Source organism: Leuresthes tenuis, unplaced genomic scaffold (assembly GCF_036924035.1).
Source record: "Leuresthes tenuis unplaced genomic scaffold, fLeuTen1.0.hap1 SCAF_9, whole genome shotgun sequence".
In the NCBI taxonomy this organism is placed as follows: Eukaryota; Metazoa; Chordata; class Actinopteri; order Atheriniformes; family Atherinopsidae; genus Leuresthes; species Leuresthes tenuis.
Window position 1 is genome coordinate 25,457,460 of NW_027325363.1, and position 21,551 is coordinate 25,479,010.

Here is a 21,551-nt window from a genome sequence, read left to right on the forward strand (position 1 = left end):
CACACAATGCAATAGTGTGGGTGTAAAAGAATAACAACAGGACAGAGGGAGGAATGAATCTTCTGACAGACACTGATACAAGTGAAGAGGCGTTTAGTCGTTTACAGTTAAAGGGTCAATTCACCCCAATTCAACCCCTTTTTGGCATTCATTTTCCTTTAAACAGCAGAAATTTGACAGTAGGGAAACAAAGACTGACTGGATTACATTTAATTTGTTTATCTATTAATTTGGTTGAAATGATCCTTTAATCAATTAAGGTTCAATCAGCTCACACCATCTGTCCTCTTTTACAAACCATGGATTTGTAGGCAGCACAATGAAGTCACTCATGGACACATCGTAAATTGTGCCGACTGTACAGTATGCAAGCATTAACACTTAACTAATACCATTTGAACAAGGAGCTGTATCTAATGCCTCCTGCATTTGTGTGGTAAAGCTCAACAATAGCTGTGTTCGAACTGAGAATCATGTCAGTGACATTAGTTGAGAGAAGCATCTGGGGCTGTTTGGGGAGCCACACTCTAGCGGTTTCTGCAGGGGAAGTTTAGCACATTAGGCCAAAGATGCCCTTACTGCTACACACAACAAGCTCACCTGATAAGCAGCGTAGTGTTCGAGTAGATTATCAATGCCAGCGAGATCGTACGTGTTAGCATCGTCTGCTTAGCGGTGTCATTCAAGTTTGGAGTTTGTGAGGAAAAAGCACAATTATGGGTTGTATGATAAGGGCACAAGGACAAATGAAGTCCTAGCAAAACGATTGTTGGCCATGTGTGCTGTTTGAAAGCTGGTGTACGTCGCTGAAAACAATTCCTTCCAAAGCAGAGCGAATTTCAGTTCCACAGAGAAAACAATGGTTTCTGTAAAACACTGGACCTACACCTACAACAAAAAGCTGAAAAATAAAAACACTCTACTTTCTGAACTAACAACTTATCAACAGGAAGGAAAAAACTTATTTCGATTACACGGGTCTGCATTTAATGAATGCACATTTAAATCTTGGCCACTTCCACATGCTGGCTTAACTGTACGTGTTTTCCCAATGTAAACTCAAGAGGATTGTCCTCGCCTGTAAAACAAGTCCGATTAGATGAGCATTCTGGTGACAGATGTTGAAAAGTGCTAAAAGAACAGTACCTTCTTTTTTTTTTAACTAAAGTTAACAACTCAAAGGTAAGTCTGCTCTCCTCTAGAGAAAATGCATCAAAGGTTTGTCCTTTGCCAAAACTGGGCTGACAACTGAAACACAATCACGTTTTTTAACATCACAATTAATTAAAATTAGTTCATTATATATATATATATATTTTTAATTCACTACAAGGGTAACTGTTTTATCTACATTCCAGTAATAAGAGAACTGGGTTATAATCGGATTTAGTTTAATACATTTTACACCCTCTGGCTTCTTCCATACAGGATAAACACAAACAATCACCAGTTCAGAGGTTGTTTTCATTAAACAGACATCACTGGCAATAAGAACCAAGACTGCAATCATGAAAATGTGTGAGTTTGAAATTAACTTCGTCCACGTTCGTGAAAAACTTGTGCGTCTTGTTGTTTCAACTCAATTTCTTGCGACACGTCGACCAGAGCCCTGCACTCCCAACAGCCAGTGTGCCTTTCGGTCAGTGTTACATGCAAACACAAGGCACATCGTCCACTAACCTCCCTCGCCTTTTCCAGCCTTTTCCTTCGCGTGTTTATACCATTTCAGTAAGCCTCCAGCACTGATTCCTCCTTATTCTCACCTCAGAACCTTTGTCATATACTGCAACAATGTATGAAAGCAACTGGCTTTTAAAGAAATGATAATCAGGACAAGAACACAACTTAACAGCAGCTGAAGTGGGTCCCATATGCTCAAAGTACTGAGTGGGGCTATTAAAAGTGGAACTACAGTTCACTAGAAATCATGTCGGCTCACTGAACCTGAGCGAGCACAAGCACAGATACATCCAAAGAGAGAAATGGAAGAATGGAATAAAAATGGAAATAGAACAACCATCTCTTTGACACAGCTAAACCCAGATCCCTACCTCCTAACTGTGTCACACCCTTTGGCGATAAAACAAAACCCCAAGATGTTTATTTTTCTCTTTTTAAAGAAGCCCCTCGTGTTAGTGAGACAAAGACTAAGGTGCCATCTCTGTTCTGTCCTTTTCTGGCATGCAGGTTGTTAGCTGTGCTAGCTAGTGTGCAGGTGCTGTTCTTTTTTTTTTTTTTTAAATTATCTTTTTTTTTTACATTTGTCCTTTCTGTCCAGGGGTAGGATTTAATGTCTTAGGGGGTGGAGAAACTTTAACCGTTCAGGAGGTAGACCACCAGCTCATAGGTGCACATCATGATGGCGGTGTTGGGAATCTGGCGTACCAAGTGGGTGGTGAGACCACGGTACAGGGCCCGGTAGCCCTCCTCTTTGGGCACTGTTGTTAGAGTCTGGAAGAATGAACGGTACTTTGTGCCCTCTTCTCGTAGCCGTGTGCGAATCACTTCTACAAAGTAAAGAAACGAGGAAGAGTTAATGTCAACAACAAAAAAATAAATTTAAAAAAATCAGACAAGAACAGCTAAAAGCTGAAAGCAGGCTCTAACCATGAGGATAAGCAATAGATGTGGCACAAGTCTTGGACGTGGCAGCAGCAAGCATCATCCCAATAAAGTCTGAAGCGTCTTTTGATACTTCCTCTTCCTCATCCATGTTCTGTGGGGCTTTTGCCTCCAAGAGGCGCCGCTTAATGTTTTCATAGATCACAAAGTGGATCACAGTCTCTGAGATACCAGCATAAGATGCTGACATTCCCCTGTAGAAGCCTCGCAAGCCATCTGCTTGATACACCCGACGCATACACTCAAACGCACTCATCCTTCGCTCACCTCGATTCCTGAGGAAAAAAAGGAAGAAAGAGATGTGAAAAGTTAGTGAAACGGAGGAAACTTGGATAACAACTCCACAGTGACCTCTTTTCCAGGATGGACAGATTCAATAAGAATTGTGTGTAAAGCCTAGTTTATGCATCTGCGTCAAGTGGGCATGGACCCCTACGCCGTAGCCTGACACACACCTCCAAAAAATCCTAAATACGCGTTGAGTTGACGCGGACCGCAAGGGCTGTGATTGGTCCGATCAGAACGTCATTTCCGGCAGTTCCTTTTTCCGGTCTTAATGGTTGTACACGGCGAAGAAGCTCGTTAAATCGGCCCGTTGACATTCGAAAGTATCAAAAGTGCATTTGTTCATCTAGGTCCCTCAGTGGGTGAACCAGTGCTGTAAATTCACCCGTTCAGCCTCGACTGGTTTAGTGGTCGTACATCAACATTTGCAATATAAGCAATTGTTATTCAACATTGATGAGTTCCAACTCTAAATACAGCTGCTCCACCTCGGTTGCCATTGTTTACTGCTGTTAACTGTGACCGGAAGAAAAAGCAAGGATTCGGCTTTAACCCCTGAAATCCAACAAATACACAGCCACACACCCCTAGCGGCATGGTGAATTGCAGAGCAAAGCGTTCTCTCGACGCAGAACTTCGAATGCTCAATGACGGCGCCATCGACGTGACGCAGAAGCATTAAATATGCTTAAAGAGTAAAACAACAAACTGTACACGAGTCATAGTGTGAAGAGTCAACATCACCAACTTGAGTCTTGAGTTTCTTACTAACATTTTCTGATAAAATCAACAGATCATCTTGCATGATATTATTACCGTGTAAATAAAAAGGTAAAAGACAGAATCCTTGATAATGTGGGGAATGAGAAGTGCTGTGATTCACGTGCATGTTCTCAGAATTCACATTTAAGGCACTTGATGACTTTGGCCTGATTTTAATCTTTGATGTACATTTTTGGTCTGGCTCTACTCATTACAGTTTGATTACAGAAACTTATTGGCAGACAGAGAGACTCATTATAGGAAATAACGCTGTTGTGTTTTGTTTTGTTTTAGATGGCATAAGAAAATTCAAATAGATTTATAATTGTACTTTGTGGCACAAAAAGGAGTGATTCAATTAAACCTACTTGTGTGCTTTGAAAAGATGTTTTTTAGCATTTTTCATGGAATAAAAAGCAGCATTTGAATGCGAGTCCTGTGAAAATAGAGCCAAATCATGACACTTCCAGCTATTCAAGCATACAAACATGACATTGTAACTGTGCCTCAGGTCGAGTTTGTGCTTAAAACACTTGTAAATGAAAACGATGGTCCTGCTGGAAGAGGACAAACAGAGACACATGCTTGAGAGAACAGAGAATGTAAGTTCTCTTGCGTATCGTATTTTCTATATTCAGTTCACTGAGTAGAGGTTAAGAATTACATTTGTCAGCAGGGCTGGAAATTCAGCACGTGAATACAGACCATGCGCATATTTTCACGGAATGCTGGAAAAATGCACAGTATTGCTACAAGATAGGCTCATCTGTAAAAGGCTGTGAGCTCCCCCTGCTTTTACGGCATCTCTCTGGAACATCTAAACAGGTGGGTTTGATTAATATGATTAATATGAACTTAGGCATCGTAAGCCCTGAACCAAACATGCAACATTTAGAGTCCGTTCGTACATTCTGCATGACTCTCGTTACCTGGTACCACAGACTGCCTACAGCTGGCATGAGCATATTTTCAGAGAGGAAAAAAAGAGAGCTTTGAAAATCTCCATCTGTAAGCAAAACTGCTGAAAACAAGGGACCTCATGGTGCATTTTCAGTACATCGAGTAAATCCTGAAATCTGTGTCATTTTGTATGTCTAAGCCTGTAAGACTTGGTGTTGCATTCAAGTACACTTCGTAAAAGTAGAAATGACCACAGCTTTTTTAGAACTGTCTTCTTAATCCTTCATTCACATAAACGTGCACCTGAAATCACATTTTGTTACTAGACACAATTAAGTATTCAAAATGTACCCAAAGATGAAGTATTAGTTAAAATACTGAGATATATCATGCATCGCCATTTCATCCAAAACAGTGCCCAGCACTAATACCAGCTTAACCTGGGAAATTATTGCTTTATACCAGATATGTGCAAAGTTGAATAACGGAAGTTGAGCTAACACGGCAGAAATGATGAATATTAAGACTCACTTCACACTGTTGATGTGTCCAATTAATAGCTAAGTGGGCTATGCCATGTAAATGGAGGAAAGAAAGACCAACATACTGATGGAGCTCAAAGTGATGATCAAAAGGACAGGAGGTTAAGTAACAACCATTTAAATCATTGTGATAATTCAGAGAAAGCCTAAAGTTGGAGGAAAGCGACAAAATGCTATTTAAGGAGGACATAAGTAGTGTCTCCCAGAAAATGTGTAAATTCCCTTTACAATGAGCAGGTGAGGGGGAGAATTCCCCTCATCTAAAAGTTAATAACCGGCTCCTGTCAGGGAAGACATACGCAGGTTTTCTTCCACGTAGACTTTTGAATATGTTGCGCACGCATGTGCACTTACTGTACACATGGGACAAGAACACGAAAGACAAGAAAAACCTGGAAACTTGCATCATCACTTTAGTTCATGTTTGGGTGGAGCAATGTAACATGCATGGCAGTCTCTGAGTCCCCAAAACCCCAAAATGTCAAATGTCACAAGCCTGGGTTTCTGAAAGCTGTTGAGCTTGTAAAATAAGACTAAAGCCTTCAAACCCAAGTGTCAGATTAAAGGAAGAAAAAGATCTAAATTCTTATATGGCTGAAAATCTGCACAGAAATGTGAGCCTTCCACCAGAATACTTCTGAGGTTTTACAAATCTCACACTGCAGTGCCACGTTTACCTTGCATCTAGCTGTAGACGGGTCTTTATGAGCCATATTGGATTTGTTGCTGTGATGGCTGTGAAACCTGCGGAGGAGGAAGATGACAGGATTACGCCACTTGAAAGTCTAGAAATACAATTAGAAAGTGTCAAACTGCCAATGGTGAAAACAAACCACATGCTAACATAATGTGTAACTAGCCTTTAATCTGAATCCATATTGGTAACAAAGCAAATAGAAAAAAAAAGGAAACTTTTTCTGTTGGCTTGTTCTTTGTTTTTTGACTAAATTAAGTTTAAACTTACAAAGGATCCAAAAAGAGATGAAGTTAGCCTGTTTTTAGACTGTAAATGATGAGGAAACAGGGAAGCAACTGCAAGTCCTAAAAACTGCATGTAGTACACAAACAACTGTTTAAAAAGAAATAAATAACTCCTATCCTATAACCAACATGGTAAGGGAGTAAAGGATAGAAATGCGGAAGGAGAAAGAGAAGAACCAGGTGTAAAAAGAAGCACAGATCTGTGGTGAGTACTCACGCATACCCAAGTTACTCCTCACAGATGCAGCTAGAGACCCCTGGTGGTGCGGGGGTCTCATGCCCTTGCGAGAGGAGAGCTACAGTAGAGTAAAAGCCTAAAACAGACACAGGCTTGTGTGTAGCAAAATGACCGGCATGCAACCATTTAACTTCCCATTCCCAACAACATCCCACAGGATTCAATCCACCACATTTCAAAACCTCATGTGACACGATCACCCCACCCAACAACACGGCGTAACAATACTGCTGACACCACGTTCATTTAAACAGAAAGAAACAGAAAAAAAAGACAACGACTGAGAACTAACGAGAGTCTTGGAGTGCATGTCTACAGTGTACTTTTTAAGTCTATTTCCAGTTTAAGCCATTTATTTGACAGCTATTGTTAAATGCTTTCAGCATTTACAGATTTTTTTTTAGTTAGTTTTAAAGCTTTGCGTTGTTTGCTGTATCCTTTGTGGCCTGCATCAAGCTGATTGTCATGTAGAAGCGGTGTGAATAACACTGGGTTACGCTTGTACGGTGTTCCCCACAGTATCAGATTACACTTGTGTATTTGGGGTGTAGTGCATATGTGCATATTTACATATCTATCGTCATTGTTATAATTATGTCATTAGCTAAAAGCTCTTCCTTCTCTATGCCTGCACGAACAGGTAGTGTGCAGTTGTTTGACATTTCAGTAGCTGCTTTCTTGACAAAAAGTCACCAAAGAGGGTCCTAAAAGGTGCTAAGTGGAAATGTCACCGTTTCTACCAACCATTTTACCAACCAATTAATTAGAATGCTTTCAATTGAAATGCATTTTTAAACAGCCCGAGGCTTTTATTGAGAAGATAAAAGATTATTTGAGGCCTGAGTCTATGGTGCTGGGTAGGTCAGACAATTTAGGTCAGATTAGGTTTTTTGCTCGTCCACTACTCCCTGTTGTAGGCCTCTGTGTGAAAGCACTGGTCACACAGCATCCTACAAAGCAGCCAAACCAGGCAGTACATTGCAGCTGTCAAAATCTCTTCATGTTACACATTTCTATGGGTTGTGGGTGCTCTTATTTGCGCCATAGAATGTAATTGCTGTGAAACACTTAGCGATTCAAGTTATATTGCTGACATTTACTGGAGCTCACTCGACCACTGCAGCTCGCAGTGCTGTGCAACCCCAGCTGATTGCGCTGGTATTGAATGTCTGAGTTTGAATGCTGTTTGCAACCTACAACAACTTAAACTTTTTATGGATTCACAAGCTATGGTGGGGCTTAAAACCAAGATGATTTTAAAACACTGGGAATCCTCAACCAGTTAGAAATGGTCACTGCATCAAACCCCAAACTGAAGCTTACAAATAATCTCCAAAGTAGTACTTCTCTACCAGAGACATTTTGGGGTGAATTTTCTTCCACAGAACTCAGTTTAGTCTTTGGACATCATGATTGAGTAAGAAGCCCTCCTAAAAGACCCTTGTTCCTAAAAAAGGTTCCTAAGGTCAAAATGCAGCTAGTGTAGCCCAACGAGCCTTTCTTGAAAACAGGATGCTTTGATCCAGTGTGTCTGTAATGTAACATGCTTGTTGGTAAGTGATAGAGATGACTGAATAGATGAGCTGGGAAAATATACGCGCCCAAGTATTATATCGTGTGGATAGCACTGTTATAGCTTGCCATCAGTCATTGCAGCAGACAGCACTGTGCATTGCTGCATGTGTCATTTGTAGTAGAGATTAACTGTCAGACTGTTGCTACCTCATCACCTGTCAGCTCAGCTCTGGGAACTCACTCCGAACAATATGTAGACTGTAACTGGAAGGAGATCTCATGACAAACGCTGACCTTGACTGAGCTGTTGAAGGCCAAAGTCACAGTGCCCTACAAAGTGGTGCAGCCAAGAACTTCAGATTCACCCACAACCACGGTGCAACTGTATCTGTCTGACTTAACTGACTGACTGACCCATATTGGACTCGTTTTTCATTTCCAATAGGTTAAGAGTCATATGAGAGCAGATAACATGACAAACATCACATAATAATGGTATTCAAATATGGCCAAAACGTGTAGTTTTTATTCAGGTTCATCTTACTTTTTGCTAGTAAGTAAAGCAGTGCTTTTCTAGAAAAAAAGAGAGTAAGCGTGTTTCTGAATAAAAGACTCATAATCATATGGATTGGTGTATTCGAGTCCTATGAATCCAGCCCAACAAACTGGTTCAACCACCTTTTGCTTTGTACAAAGAATCAATGTAAAAACAAAAAGGCTGACAGCAGCAAAACAACACCAACATTACTCAAACCTGACTTCACAACATCACAGTACGTGACAGCTTACCAGCACTGAACCAGACGAGGCCCATTTGCTCAGAAATTAAATGCTCTCTTGGTTATATCATCAAAGAATGCACAGTGGTGAGTGTCAGTCTGTAATCTAAGATATATATCGTTACCTGCCATTCCAGCAGAAACCATGTGTACTTGTGTGGAGTCCGGTTCCAACACACCGTTCAGTTTCTCTTTGGCAGTGGAGTAAGCAGCAAAGTATATTGCTCTGTTGGAAGTAAAGCACAAACAGGGTCAGTATGTGCTACAATAGGAAGAGGCAGAACAAATCATACAGACCATGCTTTTGCATTTAGCCAACACAGTGCTAATATTCTCAGCAAATCAGTCTTGTCTTACAAATAAGTCAATCAGGAGAGGAAATGCACACTTTACTTTGATTAATTCGATTTTCTTGTTAAATTAAAATAGTTATAATCATTCTGTTTATCCTCATGCATCCTCTTGTACTTTCCTGAGCAATGGCACCTTTTTGGCATGCAGTCAAGGTCATTAATGAAACTGTTGGTGAGCTGAGACACATCATTGGTAATGATTACCCATCACATTACAAAACAGTGGATGTACATTTAACTTTAAGGCTGCGTCACAGCTCAGGCGGCCTCAGTGCATTCCACAGTGTGGAATCAGTATGCATTCATCTAAGAAGCTAACTAAACACTCTACACATACTTAGCACAAGCACCTGCTTACTGCAGGCCAAAAGTCATTAGCTACCACTTTGCTGCATTCATTACTGCTGGGAGAAACACTGTAGGTGCAAGTTAGTGTTTCCCAGACATGTTCCCACTCCGGTTGCCATGTTTCCAAAGAACCAATCCAGAAGCTGCTGAGAAAGCTGTGAGCAAGAAGAGGCAGCTTAATGACCAAGGAGCCCCGATGCATAATGCGTTACCAAATAACCTCAGAGAAGCCTGTGGGCATTAAATAATGTCATTGTTTTTCCCATCAGCCACACGTACAATCACATCAAAGATAACCATTTCACCTTTTTTTTCGGGTGAAAATTTGAACAATTCAATAATTCAGGTTAACAGAATAAATGCAAAGAAGAAAAAACAATATTAAAACTGTTCCGAAACAAACAAAAAAAAGCTGTTAAAACAACAACAAAGTAAAGACATAACAACGCTATAACATTCCAGAGTGCAGGGGTTTGTGCAAACTGACCTACACACAAATCTGTTGTTTTATGGTGAGTTGCAATGTTCCGAGTAAGAAACCAAAAGCAATTTTTCCCTGGACTTTTGCTGATCACTAAAATAAGTAAAATGGTGGCGAATTTAATAAGAAAATCATAAAGAGGAGTTGGCAACCTGCCATTCAGAGCTCGCTGGGGCTTCACAAACTCGCATCCACGTGTTATAGCGGTCGCCACATGAGAGTCTCAGAAATATGTGGAACACTCTCAGCTGAGGGCTGCTTTCGGCAGTGTTGGACTTGCTGTGGCTTCTGGAGCGAAAATAAGGCCAGTTGCGATCTGAGATTTTCATCTTTGCTCTTTTTTGCCATTTATCTTGTCGTGCTTTCTTCTCTTTGTGATAAAATCTGCTGTTGTGGCCTCTCTCTCTAGTTCAAGCTCATTTTCAGCCAATAAGCAGAGTAACAGTTGCCTGTGACAAATAAAAGGGAAGAATAATAAATTAAATAAAGGCTAAAAAAAAGAGAAGACGTGTTATTTACCAAATCTATACCATAATATTTCTAAATAAATGTATTAAGTGTTTCTTGCAGTTGAGGGAATTCGAGGGCCGACGTTGCAGCGTCAGCTGAGCGATACACAGCTGTGTTATTAACATTCATAATTTGTTTGAGAGGAAGTGAAATTTGGTGGAACCCTGAGTATTGGTGTTCTAAAACCAGTTACAGTAGATTCAATTTAAGACCAGAAATCCCTCAGGCTCTGTAGGAGTACAGCACAAGTCAAACAGCGCAAGATTAAGCTCTGTTAAGTCAACAAAAAAGGCAAAGTAATGTTTGCATACGGAAGCCACAACATCATTTATTACATTATGACCTGAATCCAGACTGATGCACCCACAAAGCATTCATTCAGAGGGATGAGGGTACATCATCAGTCAATGAATCTATGATTTTAGGAGCACAAGGAAGGTCGGAAGATAATGAAAACTTATCATCGTTTTAACCATTTGTGTACAACATAAAAATGTAAAAAGGTGGATAAACAACTCTGCAATGATGCAATGAAACTACAACATTAGAATCAGGAGTTTCAAAAATCCCCAACAAGTGGTTTAGATTTCGAATGACTGCTCACTTATCCGGGACCTTTGCTAATTCAGTTCAAGAAACACCGCCTGATGTCAAAGGAAAAAAAAACAAAAACCTTGCAACTGTTCTACTATCAAAACAGATGTGACATGTTTGACTTGTACAGGAGGAATGCCAGGAAAGAGTCTGCATTCTGACCAGAACATCAGAGGCAAAGTAAATAAACACACAGGCAAAGGGCGATCTCTGTAGAACAAAAGAGAAAATAAGATGAATATGAACAGGAAAACTACAACATTATCAGGTGGTGCAGGCGTTGTAGAGCCTGACAGCAGCCGGGAAGAAGGACCTGCGGAACCTCTCACAGTCTGCAGCTGAAGGAGGCCCAGGCCCAGGCCCAGGGGCCCCACAGTGTCATGCAGGGGGTGAGAGGTGTTGTCCATGATGGATGTCAGCTTCGCTAACATCCTCCTCTCACCCACTTCCTGTATGGAGTCCAGAGGAAAGTCCAGTCTGTTGAGCCTGCTGCTGTCCCTGTCCGTGCTGCAGACGCGAGATGCAAGTTGTTTCTCCTACTGATTAAACTTAAAAACAAAACTCGGGAGAAGGCTGAACTTGCAAATGCAAATTTGGCTGCATCATCTTACTGAAATAAAAAACAAGTGCCTGTTTAGTTTTTTTAATTAATTTAAGTAGTGCTTATCAAATTTCTGGAGCAGCGACTTGAATGCTGGTCTCTCCACAGTGGAAAATGGCACCATCTCCTCAACCAGATGCCGTGTAACAGCCCCTGTTAGGTGTTTATATCTGTCACTGTCTCTGCTGTACTTGCCGACTCAAGCAAAAGCTTCGCCGACTCCAAGCTGTCGGCTGGCACATGAGCTGCTCCGCGACGCTGTGTGGCAGGAAGCGGCGGGAGCCACGCCTCAAGAGCTGGATGGTAGCTGCTACGTGAGCCTTTAAACTCGTTATGTTTCCTCGTTTTTCTTGAACCGTTTTGTCGCAGATTCTACAGATTGCCTCATTTGTCTGGTTCCCCCTTTTCATTTGGCTGAAAGACGAAATGCTCCCAAAGGGGCGAAGTAATATTTGGTTTTGATACCAGTGCACCTGCCATTGTCTCCTTCTCAACGTTTGTTGTGATGAGATCAGGGTGATGGCGGTGGGCCATTCTTGAAGAGAGCATTGGTGTTGTCAGTCCAGTCCAGTCCAGTTTGTTGTTTAGGTGAACACCCAGGAATTTGTAGCTCTTCACTACCTCAATGTCCGACCCCTGGATGTTCACCGGTGTGAAGTGAGATGTTTTCCTCCTAAATTTTATGATCATCTCCTTCGTGTGGCTGGTGTTTACCTTAAGCAGGTTTAGCTCACTCCAGCTGACAAAGTCCCTGATGACCATCCTCTATTCCAGGTCGTTTCCCTCAGAAACATATCCAACAATGGCTGTGTCATCAGAGAACTTCTGGGTGTGGCAGTGGGTGGTGTTGTGGGTGAAGTCTGAGGTGTGGAGGGTGAAGGGGAAGGGGGGAGAGCACCCTACCCTGAGGGGCACCCTTTGTTAGAGTTTTTAGTTGTTATCTCATGATATAACATGTGCTATAATTGAACTCTTGTGCTACACCATAAATTCTGTGTGCCATATATGAATTACGTGTTGCATTAGTTCCAATCATGTGATATGAAATGTGTGTGAGTATAGACAAAGGGAGATGCCTTCGGACAGAGTGTTCCAGAGGTCAACAGAGTTTAACTCAGTTCAATTACAATGCACAGTGCCTGATTCAAACCAGTTTACAGATGTATCTCTTTGTATGATTTTCTACAAGGTCTCACACTCTGAATTTGCAGATGTGTCTCCATATCTAAACATTCGACAGAGTCACGCGCTCTGAACTTTCCATGCAACCTTTTGTTTTGTAAAGCTCTTCCCCTTTTCTTATCTTTGAATAAAACCAAGCCGCAGCAAGGAGGGAGTCGGAGATCGCTGGAGGTTGCTTAGACACATACACCTGTGGCTGAAGCGGCGACGGCTCTCCCCTTTTGCAAAAGCTGAACTTAATATTGATCTCTTGTGTGGTTCTTTCTGTTTAAGGTGGGACTTCGTTACTAAGAACGAAAACCCTATCACCTGTGCTGCAGAGCACCACGTGAAGCCTCACAGTGGTCTGTTTGTGAGGTAGTCAGTTGTACAGGTGTTGGTCCACTCCCATGTTCTCCATCTTCACTCTGAGCAGGGAAGGCTGGATGGTGTTAAAAGCACTGGAGAAGTCAAAAAACATGAAACCTGGCAGTGCTCCCGCTGTCCTCCAGGTGTAGCAGTGATCTGTGCAGCATGTAGATCACTTTTTTTGTCCACCCCAGTCCCAGGCTGGTAAGCAAACTGCAGAGGGTAATCAGGTGAGAAGTCAAGGCAACAGGCCTGAAGCGGTTCGGCTCCTTGGCACGCAACATCCTTGGTACCGGGACCACACAGGAGGTCTTCTCCAGGTTCAGGCTCTGGTTGAAGAAGTGCCTGACCACCCCACAGAGCTGGTCAGCACAGTCCTGAGGGGGGAAAGGAGTGGGCCGGTGGGGGTCAGGCGTTGGGGGTGGTAGGGGTGAAGTGTCTGGTCACCAATTTAATTAGTGACAAATTATTTCCCTTGAATTATTACTAATTATTACTTGAATTATTACTTGAATTATTACTTGAATTATTACTAATTCAAGGGATTAGTAATATTTTTTATATATACACACGGGTAAGATTTTGGGACCAAACTTTTCATTTCAAGAGCCCTTTCTGTCCTGTATGTCATGTGGTCGACTATTTGTTGGTTTATACCTCAGATAACTGGAAAAAGAAGCCCAGCTTATGATTACTCAGGCAAGCGTTTCTTTTTTCTTTTCCCTTCCGGCTACTTAGTAATAGTTTGTTAATATGTGTGTCCCTTGAAAACATTTTTGGAAACAGATGTCAGAATATGAAATTCAGTGAACAAATGTATAAAAAGAAAAAAAATACTGTGGAAGAAAGATTTTACACATCAATAAATGTGTGGCGTCCTTCTTATGTTGTGATCCTGAAAAGTCTTTCGTTTTATGCTCACGGCGGTATAAATTGTTGAAGAATGTATGGACTATGAGAGCGGTAAGCTTACCTGGAAGGTGCCACACCCACTAGATTTGGCCCCAAACCTCTGAAGAGAGAGCGAGGACCTTCTTTCTCCAATATCAATCTGAATGCAGAACACACGCATGTAAACGATTCAGCTGGTAACACTGGTGCGATGTGCCATTTTACAGCAGCACAAATGTAAATCAAAGGTCTCATCTTAATGTATATTTTTATCTTTTTTTTCTCAGAAGAGTAGCCTCTTTTAATAGCTTCTCTCTAATAGTTGTTTTAACCTTTCCTTCCATCCACTAGCACCACAATTAAATCAAAGTTTAAATTTCGAACTAGTGTCAAAGGAACTCTGGCCTACAAGCAAAGCCTGAAATGAGCTGCGGAGCTTAGAAAGCAAAAATTGTCAAGCTGACACCTCTGGACTGTCAGTTGTAGAAGAAGGTCAAGGGGACACTTAATTATATACATGTAAAGGTGCATCAATTAATCACCACAGAGCAGGAATATACACCCAGTTCAACAGGTTGCACCATAAAGTTTGTTGCAAGCTTCCTTCCGAGAGGTCAGTACGTTTCAGCTGAGAACTATTCACTTTCACATGGAGTGGATCTAATTTCTGTCGACAGATACGACGAGTCATGATAAGCAAGATCTTGAAAGAAAAATGTTTTGGACCTGCAATGAAAATATTTGTATGCCTAAAGAAACTGACATGTGGTCTGTTTTGTCCAAAGACAGAGTATGAAGTTGGGTTTGAGTGAGTGGTTGGGGGGGGGACTACAACAGTAACTACAACACGGTGCTGACCGAGCAGGGAGCCATAACTCTGCAGCCAGACCTCTCTTGAAGGCCCCGGACAAAAAGCTACAGACAGCAACAGCTCAACTCACTTTACTTTGCTCAAATAATGACTATATTCCCATACGGAGCAAAAGCAAGATTTCATTATGATGGAGGGAAAACAAAGCCAAACAAAACAAAAATATACTGCATGTATGAACCTGAAAGACAAAAATGGAATTGAATACCCACTTGAGACAGTGCAGGGGCCCTGGTGGGGACACACGGGCCACGCTGGCCCCGTTGACGGTACTGAGCTGAACCTCAGAAACATAGAGAGTGACCGAGGAGGACTGCAAACGAGTCTTCACGACTTCCAGTGGACAAGTCAATATGGCTCCTACCGTGCCCCCACATCTGACATAAAGACAGGGTGAAAGTGAGGGTGAGAAAGTGAGCCATATCTGGGTCTGAGCTGATGGAACAAGACTGAAATCAAACACTCCTGAGTTTCGTTTGGAAAAGAGAAAGAACTGCAAGTCATTACATAAGTGAATTAGGCGTTGCCGTGGTTAACGGAATTCTACGGATCCCTGGCATGTGCACGAGATAAAAAAAAATTTAAAAAACACAGTGTGGGAACAGAAAGCCGGTCAGGAATTCTTCTGTCTCGTGGACAGTTACAGGAAGCTACTGTTCAAGCACACATCCCTTTTAAAAACTCCATTTCCAACATAATCAATACACTAAAGCTGTCCGGCCAAGGTTTTTAACAGAAGTCACTGGCTCAGACACAAAATCCAAAAGACAGCACAAAAACATTATCTACGTGGTCGACATAAATAAATAAACTGATCCTGGCAGGGCTGCACTGGGCTGGGCACTGCTGGGCAGGGCCAGACAAGACCATATCAAAAGGACAAGCGACAACGGTTATCTCTAGTTAGGGTTAATTTTCAATCCATAGCAAAGCAAAAAGAGAGAGCTCTGTCCGAAACTGTCTCATGCAGAGTTAAATCAATGGAGTACATGCAGGTAACTGTACAAACCACAGGGAATGCAGGACATTTCTGTTTTATTTCATCACACAAATAGCCTCGTTTAGGGCAGTGAGAGTTCCCCAGCTGCGCTCCTTTCCATTTGATCATATTCAGGGATTTTAAGATGAAAAAAACTGAATCATATGAAGGGTACAAAGGATTCGCAACCCAAGCCTTTTTAAACAACAAACATTTCGAACTGTGCTCGATAACATGCAGAATTAGTCATTCCTGTGACAGCACAGACATTTAATAAAACCTGGAGTTAGGAGTTAACTTTCCATTTGTGCTGACAGGAACTAATCTTCATCTCTAAATAACTGGAGAGTCTCGCAGAGTAAAGATGACATGATTGTAATTTTTTTTGTTCTATTTTTGTAATGTCTCTTTCCAAACACAGCGCAGCTGATGTGTTCATTTACCGGGCTTGTGTGCGCGGTCTGGTCATTATTGTGGGCTCACACCCCTTCTGGAGCGGCTGCAGACCGTGCTTAACCCAACGTGAACAAAATGTTTCCCTCTACAGCTTCAGCTTTGGCTGCACACTAGGATAGATCAGCCTCGAATGCACCATATGACGACGCAGTTCAAACATTGCGCAAGCAGGCATAACTTAAGTATACAGATTTGTCTGTGAAGCCTAAATTCAGTTTTACTGAGTGACCTTTACAGGCGCTCTGCGCACGCTTATTTGCGTGCATATATGGTCGATAACAGCAGTCTCGGATAAATCTGCAACACCGGTGGCTTGATTGTTGCTAAAAACACTCAGCTTTTTAACTAGTGGAATCAGAAGAAGCGATCACAAACCAGCCATTTCATTCATGCATTGAAGTGTCATTGAAATGTCAACTCTGAACGAGAGCACACGCATGGGCAAGCTTGGTTAGCTGATGCCAGACACGTTTATGATTACCTCGATCTTCATGTTAACACAATGCCACTAACCTGATGCCAGTTACATGAACTCATTAATAACCATATCCCTTTATGAATAGCTTTACTTTTTAGCAACAACTGTTAGTCCTGAGCATGTAGCTAGCTAGCGTAGCTCTCGCATTTACGTGACATAAGAATATACTCACCCTCCAGCAAAAAGATGAACTAAGGTATCTCTTTGACTCATTGTGTATCATATTCGGAAACCGTCCACAGAGCACCACACAAGGACAACGGGAGCGGGGGTGAAAAGACAGGGGGATTAACGACCCCACAATAACAGACAATTCATACTCTATACGTTTGCTGTAGTGGAGGTCAGCTGCGTGTGCAGCACCGAGGGTATATAACAGCTAGCTCGCAGTTAGCAGAACAAGCTAACGGGTTTCCGATGCTAGGTAGATGTTACAGCACCAGCTTAGCGTCTTATCCTTTTGAAAGAGAATAATGCTTCACCATAGTGTGTTTATCTGTAATATTGCCGATTAATCCTAGTCCTGTAGCAATAGGAGGGAACGGAGACTCGTTGTGAGCCCGTCAGGTTGACGTGTTTTGCCTCACTGAGTGCTCTGCGGGTCAGATCGCAATGTTTATGGTCGAATGGGAAGCCGCAAAACAGAAGACCTGATTGGCTGAGGAATCTCTTAAACCTGCCCTGTCATTACTCTTTCACGTGATATCGCTTTTATTTTGAAGGGCATAGATCATCGCTTGTCAAGACGCTGAGGGACATAGGAACGAGTTGAACTGGTGTAAATAGGGAAACACGACTTCATCTTTTTCAGTTTTCGAGAGGTTACAGTTAAAGGTGAATTTCAAACAGTATCAAAATAAAATGTGTTCGTTGCTCTAACTATAAAAAAATTGCAAATTACTTACTTAACTTTACCATCATAAGTATTAAGTGCAACTTTAAAATCACAAGGCTACTTGTACTGTACTGTTTATGAATATATCCATTTCTTTATTTAACTATTTATTTATTGTTGAGTAGCTCTTTAGCTATCGTTATCTTACTGTTAAAATTACTCCGATTACTCATGATAACTAAAACTATGCTCTTTTCGTCTTTCTAACATTTAAGACGCGTTTTGTACATGGACTTTTCAAAAGAAGTTTGCGACTAAACAGTTCGCCCGAACAGGGACTTGAACCCTGGACCCTCAGATTAATAGTATGATGCTCCACCGCTATCCGGGCTATACGGGCTCTCGCATAATTGAAAAGAAGAATGCCAACTCAACGCACGATCAGAAGTGTAGAAAACCCTAATTTGTGTATAGTCTGAAGTGTATACAACTTCGGAAACCCTAATTGTGTACACTTCAGACTGTACACAAATTAGGGTTTCCTAATTTGGACAGCGGAATAAAATCCATACGCCACTTAATTTCATAATTACACTTGCCTTTTAAGTGACCCAGATCATGTGCCACTATTTCTCATGTAATCAAGTTACTGCCTGGCCTGTATGAAGTGCAATAGGCCACGAAAGTTTGTCCGTTGGAGTTGCTATTTTGGCTTAGTAGGTTTTCATGCATTTTATGGGAACAATCGAAGTCTTTGTGCCAACAACAGTTGCATTTATACTCTTACAGTATATTTGTCATGACATACTATACATGCACATATCACACACGAGGAACAGGGGATCAAAGTAATCTTGACACAGATTTTGGAACATTAAATGTTTGTACAAAGCTGTGCAGAAAGATTCAAGAGGGTTTGATACAGCTCTGCCACTCATTTGCGCCAAATTTGTCCCAGCACAATCATTATATAAGAGATGTATAAATATCAACAAATCACCTCCAGCAGCAAACCAGACCACTTTTTACTTGTTACATTATGAACTTTTAATCCACTGCGTTTTCATTCCTGTAACCAAAGGAATGAAACAATCCTTGAAGGTTGATCATATGTAAATATCCTTGCATCATTTCAAATCCATACGTTTAAGTGTTAATTTGATCCTGTAAAAATTAAGTGGTGAGCTCACTTTATTATTTGAATAAATAAAAAATATGACAATATGTTTAAAAGTATTCATATTTGGACTGTTTGTTCACAAGTAAAATACTTAGTAGTTTCACAATCCAGGCTTCAAGATTGTGAGTGAGATGAGAATGCATTTTTTAATTGTTTGTGATTGTTTGTACTCAGCGACAACATGTTTTTCAAACTTTATCCATGTCTTTTTTAACATGTAAACCTACTGTACATCAATTCCAACCCTAATCATGTACTTTTAAATCCTAACTCTAACTATTTGGTGGGAGTGAGGTAGAAAAGCAAATAGGCTGAGGAAAAGGTTGTGAAGGATGGGACATCACCTGGGGGGGTATTCGAGAAAGCAGGTTATGTGAAAACTTAAGAAAAAAAAAAAGTTAAGATAAGGGAAAGATAAGCGATAAGGAGATAACTCTGAGTTATCCGTTCCAGCAAGAGAGGTAACTGAAACTCTGAGTCAGTCACCATGGTAACATACTCTGTGAACATAACCTGCTCGCTGGCAGGTTTACTATAAGCAACCCAGAGTTTCTACCTGTCTATTCCCACATGAAGAAAGCTGGTAGACATGGATTGCCCATTCCTACCAAATCCGATTGACATTGAAGCCGTATTGATTCGAAATGCTTTATGTGGCGAGATAATCTTCCGACCCAGATTAGACGTCTTATCATTTCCAGAGGAATATCTGTTTGAACGCCAACGCTTTTCCTCAAACAGTATAATTTATCTCAATAACATTCTCTGGCCATATATTACCAACCTCACACACCGTGGACGTACACTCACATCAGAACAAATTGTATGCATCGTGCTACGTTGTTTTTATTATTTTTTTGCAAATGGTAGTTTTCTTTACAACATCGGGGATGCAGAGCACTTTGGAAAGGCAACAGTTTGTAGAGCCTATTGCTGTGCCTGCACTAAATGAAGGGGACTATGTGAATAGAAAATCATTTCACAGCATCATTGTCCAGGTATGTGACCTACCATCTTAAAAAAAAAAATTACATGAAAATGTATACATTACAATACAACTAACTCATGTCACTCTCTGCACTGTAAAGATCGTATGTGAGGTAGCTTACATAATCAGAAATGTAGAAGCCAATTGGCCTGGCTCTATGCATGATTCCCAGATCAGCAACAGACGATGTAGCTACGACGTCGATGTGGAACCCTCCGCCGTAGCGTGACGTGCCCCTCCAAAAAGTTCTGACGACACGTCGCGTTGACGCGGGCCGCAAGGGCTGTGATTGGTCTGCTCAGAACGTAATTTCCGCCAGTTGCTTTTCCGGTCTTAATGGCTGTACATGGCAAAGAAGTCAGGTTGTTATATCACAACCAGTGTTGTAAATTCACCCGTTCCCAGCCTCGGTCGGTCTTACAGACCACCTCCGCAAACATCTTCTCTGTCGCCTGCGCTTCAACATTTGCAATATAAGCATTTATTATTAAATAATGATGTGCTCCAACTGCAAATACAACTGCTCCACCTCGGTTGCCATTGTTCACTCTTGTTAAATGTGACCGGAAGAAAAAGCAAGGAGTCAGCTATAACCCTTGAAACCACACAAACACACAGCCACACCTCCCGACCTGCATAGTGAATTACAGAGCAACGCGTTTCCTTAACGCAGAACTTCGAATGCTCAATGACGACGTCACGTCGACGCAGCAACTTTATGGAGGAGTATAAACTAGGGCTTACTCTGACTGAACCAGGGCCCCAACAACGTTTTAATGTGGCCCACTGCAGGACTAGAGCCCTGGTTGAGATGGCCATAGGCATACTCAAGTACCTGCATAAGCTCAAGGTCACCCCAGAGAAGGCATGTGAAATCATTGTGGCATGTGTTGTTCTCCATGATTTTGCAATTATTAGAGGAGAGCAACCACCTGCCGTACAAATTAGTGACCCTGAGGATGACCATCCCATCCACCCTGCAGATGTCCAGGATGGAAGGGCTGTAAGGGACCTAATCACCCAAAATTACTTTTGATTCAAAATAAAATACAGACAAATTCACTTGTGATTTGATTCGTCTTTATTCCCTAAAAGTACAAAAGCAACAGTCAGGATTTGTCCAAACATTAACATATTTCACATATTCACCTGTTTCACCATGACAATACACCCACCTCAACTGGCGTTCCAGTAATAGAATTTCAAGGTCGGTTTTTCTAATCTGCCGATCAAGGTACACCATTTCTTTCTCTGTTTTTTTTAATTGTTTTCATCGGGTGCACCCTGTACAACTCCTTTACCGGTAACTGGGAAACATATGGACGACATTTAATTCCTACAGTTCTACATACAGATTTAACATGGTATTGACCGAAAATCTCACCGTGTCACGCTGTGCTGTGGACATCGATGGACCCTCCTCCTGGTGATGCCCAACCATGTTCTGTTGAAGGACAAGAATGTGCTAGTTAGCCATTATCTATGCTCATCACTTCAGTGTACATGTCAAACTTCAAATTCCACTCAAGAATGTAGAGAAATGTGAATGGGTAGAGCACTGCTAGTAGCTATACATAATATTAAGACACACTTCATTAGGCCCCTCTGGATCTCTCCCTGTGGCAGCAGACAGCGTTTCCTCATCATCATCATCATCATTGTCCTGTGATGCAGGAAAAAATACTGTTTCAGAATACCTGAGGCAAAATCTGAGTATGGAATTTTGATTATGGAAACTAGGCAGATGACACCATCCATAACTGTTGGGTGGGTGGATATATATTTATCAAAAAGTAGGCTATATATATTTGTATATCAGTTTTATTATTTAA

General features: G+C 41.5%; 1 protein-coding gene across 1 annotated transcript; it reads right to left on the reverse strand.

Annotated features, from left to right (window-relative positions):
- Positions 1 to 1,147: 1,147 nt before the first annotated feature.
- LOC140314669 (solute carrier family 25 member 36-A) lies at positions 1,148 to 17,336 on the reverse strand. Its single transcript, XM_072392993.1, has 7 exons — positions 16,889 to 17,336; positions 15,016 to 15,180; positions 14,015 to 14,092; positions 8,750 to 8,850; positions 5,789 to 5,855; positions 2,608 to 2,897; positions 1,148 to 2,507 (listed from the first exon to the last, which is right to left on the reverse strand). The coding sequence occupies exons 1-7, from the start codon at positions 16,927 to 16,929 to the stop codon at positions 2,314 to 2,316; spliced, it is 936 nt and encodes a 311-aa protein (XP_072249094.1). The 5' UTR covers positions 16,930 to 17,336; the 3' UTR covers positions 1,148 to 2,313.
- Positions 17,337 to 21,551: the final 4,215 nt, after the last annotated feature.